The sequence below is a fragment of the Calidris pugnax genome, unplaced genomic scaffold (genome assembly GCF_001431845.1).
Source record: "Calidris pugnax isolate Ruff unplaced genomic scaffold, ASM143184v1 scaffold91, whole genome shotgun sequence".
NCBI classification, from domain to species: Eukaryota; Metazoa; Chordata; class Aves; order Charadriiformes; family Scolopacidae; genus Calidris; species Calidris pugnax.
In genome coordinates, this window is record NW_015090898.1 from 424,522 (window position 1) to 430,817 (window position 6,296).

Sequence of the window (6,296 nt, forward strand, 5' to 3'; positions counted from 1 at the left end):
GACCGGCGGGGAGCTGCACAGCGCTAAACTACAATCCGGTATGAGAGCGGGAGCGGGTGTGCCCGGCCCGGTTCGGTTGTGGGGCGGGGGTGAGGGGGGACACACACCCCCGGTGTGGCCCCGGGCGGAGCGGTGACGGCCGGTGTCTCCCGTAGGGAAGGAGAAGGAGCCGCTGGAGAAGCTGTACCGGGTGGGCCCGTTGCTGGGGAGCGGCGGCTTCGGCACGGTGTACTCGGGTATCCGCCTCGCCGACAGCATCCCGGTGAGTGGTGGGGCCGGTGGCGGGGCGGGGTTGAGCTGGGGGGCACCAGAGCATGAGGGGCTGCCAGGCACCAGTGGGACTGAGCTGGGGGGCACTGGAGCATCCCTTGGGTGGGGGGAAGCCCAGGCACCAGTGAGACCGAGCTGGGGACACTGGAGCATCCCCTGGGTGAGGGGGGTGCCCAGGCACTGGTGGGGCTGAGCTGGGGGCTTGCAGGTGGCCGTCAAGTACGTGGCCCGGGAGCGCATCTCCGAGTGGGGCGAGCTGGTGAGTGAGCGGGGCTACCGGGAGAAACCGCGGGGAGGGGGGATAAACCGAGACCGGGGAGGGTGGAAACGGGGACACGGCGCGGGGGGAGAGAGCGGGCGTGGGGTCACCGGGGGACGCAGAGCATCCCCTGGGTGAGGGGGTGCCCGGTAGCGGTGGGGCTGAGCTGGGGGGCACCGGAGCATCCCCTGGGTGGGGGGAAGCCCAAGCACCGGTGGGACCGAGCTGGGGGGCACCAGAACATCCCCTGGGTGAGGGGGTGCCCAGTACCGGTGGGGCTGAGCTGGGGGACACCGGAGCATCCCCTGCCTGGGGGGGTTGCCCAGACACCAGTGGGGTTGAGCTGGGGGGCACCAGAGCATGAGGGGCTGCCAGGCACCAGTGGGACTGAGCTGGGGGGCACTGGAGCATCCCTTGGGTGGGAGGAAGCCCAGGCACCAGTGGGACCAAGCTGGGGACACCGGAGCATCCCCTGGGTGAGGGGGGTACCCCGGCACTGGTAGGGCTGAGCTGGGGAGCACCAGTACTGGTGGGGCTGAGCTGGGAGGCACCAGAGCATCCCCTGGGTGGGGGGGTGCCCAGGTACCAGTGAGGTTGAGCTGGGGGACACCAGAGCATCAGGGGCTGCCCAGGCACAAGGGGATGAGCTGGGGGGCACCAGAGCATCCCCTGGGTGGGGTGATGCCCAGGCACCGGTGGGGCTGAGCTGGGAGGCACTGGAGCATCCCAAGTGGGGTGTACTGGACCCAAATCACAGCATCAGCCCCGCTGATGGCATGGTGGTGTTGTCCCCCCCCAACAGCCCAGCGGCACCCGTGTGCCGATGGAGATCGTGCTGCTGAACAAGGTGGGCTCCGGCTTCCGCGGCGTCATCCACCTCCTGGACTGGTTTGAGCTGCCCGACAGCTTCGTGTTGGTTCTGGAGCGTCCGGAGCCTTCTCAGGATCTTTTTGACTTCATCACGGAGCGGGGGTCCCTGTCGGAGGAGCTGGCGCGGGGGCTTTTCCGCCAGGTGCTGGAGGCCGTGCGGCACTGCAACAACTGCGGCGTCCTGCACCGCGACATCAAGGACGAGAACATCCTCATCGACCTCTCCACCGGCGAGCTCAAGCTCATCGACTTCGGTTCCGGCACCTTCCTCAAGGACACCGTCTACACCGCCTTTGACGGTGAGCCCACCCCCCCGGGGGGAGATGATGCTCCCGGTACCGGGCACCGGCAATTCCCCCCCCCCATTTGCTGGCTGGGAAGGAGGAGGAGGAAGGGTGGTGTGTGTGTGTGTGTGTATGTGTCTATGTGTGGAATTAATGATTCCACCGGCTGCCAAGTTTGCTTTTTTGGCACGGGGTGGATGTTGTGAAACGGGAGCCGGCTCCCGGCGGTGCCAACAGCCTCCGCCACCCACCCTGCCCCAGGCTGGGGGGGGGAGAGCCAGCCCCAGGAGCATCCCCTGGGTGGGGGGAAGCCCAAGCACCGGTGGGACCGAGCTGGGGGGCACCAGAACATCCCCTGGGTGAGGGGGTGCCCAGTACCGGGGGGTTGCCCAGGCACTAGTGAGGTTGAGCTGGGGGGCACCAGAGCATCGGGGGCTGCCCAGGCACTGGTGGGGCTGAGCTGGGGGGCACTGGAGCATCCCTTGGGTGGGAGGAAGCCCAGGCACCAGTGGGACCAAGCTGGGGACACCGGAGCATCCCCTGGGTGAGGGGGGTACCCCGGCACTGGTAGGGCTGAGCTGGGGAGCACCAGTACTGGTGGGGCTGAGCTGGGAGGCACCAGAGCATCCCCTGGGTGGGGGGGTGCCCAGGTACCAGTGAGGTTGAGCTGGGGGACACCAGAGCATCAGGGGCTGCCCAGGCACAAGGGGATGAGCTGGGGGGCACCAGAGCATCCCCTGGGTGGGGTGATGCCCAGGCACCGGTGGGGCTGAGCTGGGAGGCACTGGAGCATCCCAAGTGGGGTGTACTGGACCCAAATCACAGCATCAGCCCCGCTGATGGCATGGTGGTGTTGTCCCCCCCCAACAGCCCAGCGGCACCCGTGTGCCGATGGAGATCGTGCTGCTGAACAAGGTGGGCTCCGGCTTCCGCGGCGTCATCCACCTCCTGGACTGGTTTGAGCTGCCCGACAGCTTCGTGTTGGTTCTGGAGCGTCCGGAGCCTTCTCAGGATCTTTTTGACTTCATCACGGAGCGGGGGTCCCTGTCGGAGGAGCTGGCGCGGGGGCTTTTCCGCCAGGTGCTGGAGGCCGTGCGGCACTGCAACAACTGCGGCGTCCTGCACCGCGACATCAAGGACGAGAACATCCTCATCGACCTCTCCACCGGCGAGCTCAAGCTCATCGACTTCGGTTCCGGCACCTTCCTCAAGGACACCGTCTACACCGCCTTTGACGGTGAGCCCACCCCCCCGGGGGGAGATGATGCTCCCGGTACCGGGCACCGGCAATTCCCCCCCCCCATTTGCTGGCTGGGAAGGAGGAGGAGGAAGGGTGGTGTGGGTGTGTGTGTGTGTGTGTGTGTATGTGTCCCATTGTGGAATTAATGATTCCACCGGCTGCCAAGTTTGCTTTTTTGGCACGGGGTGGATGTTGTGAAACGGGAGCCGGCTCCCGGCGGTGCCAACAGCCTCCGCCACCCACCCTGCCCCAGGCTGGGGGGGGGAGAGCCAGCCCCACACAAACAAACACCCGTGGGGGGAGCAGAAGTGGGGGGGTGTGTTGTGTGTTGTGTTCCCAAGCCCATGCGCCGGCCGGTTGGGTTTGCAGGCGCCAAAGGGCTTCTCCGTTCCCCTTGTTTGCCTTGGCTTATTTGTATTTATTTATTTTTTTTGGCCAAGGCTGGTGTGTGTGTGTGTGCGGGGGGGGGGAAAGGCGTGGTTTTTCCCCACCCATGGGGGTTTTTTTATATTTATTTTTTTGCATGTAACGGTCGGGCCTTCCCCAGGCCCGTGCTGCCCTCTTCCGGCACCGCCGGCTTCGTTTTACAACCCAAAGTTTGTAAACAAGAGTCACGTGCTGGCGAGGGGGTGGCGGGTCACAGCGTGTCATCCTGTCCCCCCCCCGCCGCGTCATCGGCGCAGCCCGCGCATCCCCAGGGATGCTGGGGCGAGGATGCGGGATGCAGAATGCAGGGAGCATCTGCCTGACGAGCTTGTGCCTGTATCCTACAGGAACGCGGGTGTACAGCCCGCCGGAGTGGGTGCGCTACCACCGCTACCACGGCCGCCCGGCCACCATCTGGTCCCTGGGTGTCCTGCTCTACAACATGGTCTGCGGGGACGTCCCCTTCGAGCAGGATGAGGACATCATCCGGGGTCAGGTCTTCTTCCGACGGCGAGTTTCTCGAGGTGGGTACCCAGCTTTGCAGCGGGGGACGGGGAATGGGTGTTGGGAGATGGCACTGGGCGTGTGAGCATCCCACTCTTAGGGCTGTGGAGGAGGTTGACCTCCCATGGTTGGAGGAGGTGGGACATGAGGGAGTTGATCTCCCATGGTCGGAGGAGGTGGGACACGAGGGGGTTGATCTCCCATGGTTGGAGGAGGTGGGACCCCATGGTTGGAGGAGGTGGGACACGAGGGGGTTGATCTCCCATGGTTGGAAGAGGTGGGACCCCATGGTTGGAGGAGGTGGGACACAAGGGGGTTGATCGCCCATGGTTGGAGGAGGTGGGACACTGGAGTTGATTTCCAGTGGTTAGCTGGAGGAGGTGGGACATGTCCTGCCGCCTTGCTCTTCTCCAAACCGGATAATCGATTGGGAGGTTTGGATGCAGCTCTGAGCACACCCAGCGCGGCCTGGGCACTGTGGATGGTGGGACATGGTGGACTGGAGCCTTCTTCTACTGACTGGAAGTTTCTGACTTCTCTCCTCAGAGTGCCAGGATCTCATCGGGTGGTGTTTGTCCATGCGCCCCTCGGACAGACCGTCTTTGGAGGACGTTTTTAACCATCCTTGGCTGCAAGGCATTCACCTGCCCCAGGAGACGGCAGAGATCCACCTGCACAGTTTGATCCAGGAGCCTGGCAAGTAACGGCTCCACATATCTCCTGCCCAGAAGAAGCAAAGAAAACCAGGCAACTTCCTCGTGACCTTAGCACTGAGCAGGGATCATCAGATGGGAACGTGCACATCTTGTCCTGGAGACCTGCTCTTCCAAGCGCTGATGGCCACATCTTATCCTGGAGCTCTGCTGGAGAATTCCAAGTGCTGGTGGCCACATCTTGACCTGGAGCTCTACTGGAGACCTGCTCTTCCAAGCGCTGGTGGTCACCACCCAACCCAGCTCTCCTGGGCTCCATCCGAGTGACCCTGTGTCATTTGATGTTTTGCCAGTAAATTGTTTTTTGGGGGTTGGTTCTGGTTTTGGAGGCTTCCAAGTGTCTTCCCAACCTGCTGAACTTGGGACCACCAGAGGATCTGAGACCTTATTGCGAGAAAAGCTTCAATGGGGGGGAAAACTGACTTGGGGGGAGGGCAGGTACCGCGGCCGAACGGCTGTCTCTTCTCCGCTGTCACCGTGCTCGAGTGCCTTCAGTTGCGAACTGGGCTGTGCTGGAGAAAAGACTTGAATTTTTCCTACACTGCTGCTTTTTTCCAAGACTCGCCTGGCTGTAGGGTTCCTTTTTCCCTTTTCAAAGAGAAAACGGGTCAGAAGATGCTTGGGAGCCAAGCGGGCGATGCCTCGCCTCCCGTGCCTCCAGCTCGCCTGGATTTTTCTGGGCTTCTTTGCTTCCCTGTGCCCTCACAAATGCACAAACAATGCAATCCAACAGAGCTGTAAATTGTGTACAAAGTTCTTTTAGGAGCAAAGCTTGAAGTACAGTTGTTCGTAGGGATAACATTTTACCTTGTTTCTTTTTTTTTATTATTATTTTTCCCCCAGGTTTTCATTTTTAATTTATTTTCATGGATTTGTTTTGGTTTGTCTTTTTTTTTTTTTTAAAAGGAAGAGTTCTAGCCGGTAGGATAACTTATTTATTTATTTATAACTCAACGTGGGTTTCCGACCCACGTCTTGCTTCTACGGCTGCTGATCCCCCCCCAGACCCCCTTTCCCAGGTTTTCCATCCGGCTTTTCCCTCCGTGTCTGTCCTGTGTCCGTCCCCGGGCCCGTGGTGTTTCTTGGGGAGGTGTGGAGCAGCTGCCCGCTCCCCATGTACATAGTTCTGGGTGCTGTTCTTTCCTTCCCACCTGCAGATCTCCGTTTGCAGATGAAATTTGGGGTGTTTTTTTTTTCCCCCACGGGTGTCTTGGCTGGGGCTGGGGAGGGGGGGAGCCAGCCCAAGCTGTCTGCGCTGTCGAGTCTTTCCATGTAACCAAGTGTGTAGCCGGCGGGTTGTTTGTTTTTTTTGTTGTTTTTGTTTTGTTAAAGAGTTCATATTGTACAGGGGAATTCAGAATCTTATTTTTTTTATGCGGTTTTAAATAAAAACAAACAAAAAAAAAACAACCTCACTCGATGTGATGGAGACGTCCCTTCCTTGCGGGGTGGGATGAAGGATGCTGTGAGCTGGGGGGGGTACAGGTGACAACACCGCGACAACGGCGGGGACCCCCAGTCTGTCTCCAGCCTGGCCTTAACACCCCAAAGGTTTGCTGAGCGGCGTTAAGTGGGACCAACCAGCCCAAAAACACCACGGGGAAGGCTGGATCCAGCCCTCGGCAGGGTGTTCCCAGCACTGACTGCTCCTTGCCAGGTTTCCTGGGAGAGATCAAAGGGGTGCGGAGCCCTTTGCCTCCCCATTCATCCGCAGGCTGGTGCGGAGCATG

The 6,296-nt window shown here is 61.1% G+C and overlaps 1 protein-coding gene across 1 annotated transcript; it reads left to right on the top strand.

Moving 5' to 3' along the window:
* Position 1: 1 nt before the first annotated feature.
* Positions 2 to 5,976, top strand: PIM1 (Pim-1 proto-oncogene, serine/threonine kinase; the record flags this gene model as incomplete). The annotated part of the gene is made up of 6 exons (XM_014948439.1): positions 2 to 38; positions 156 to 262; positions 479 to 529; positions 1,332 to 1,698; positions 3,697 to 3,873; positions 4,400 to 5,976. Coding segments are annotated over 6 exons (897 nt in total), but the record flags the coding sequence as incomplete, so codon positions are not given.
* Positions 5,977 to 6,296: the final 320 nt, after the last annotated feature.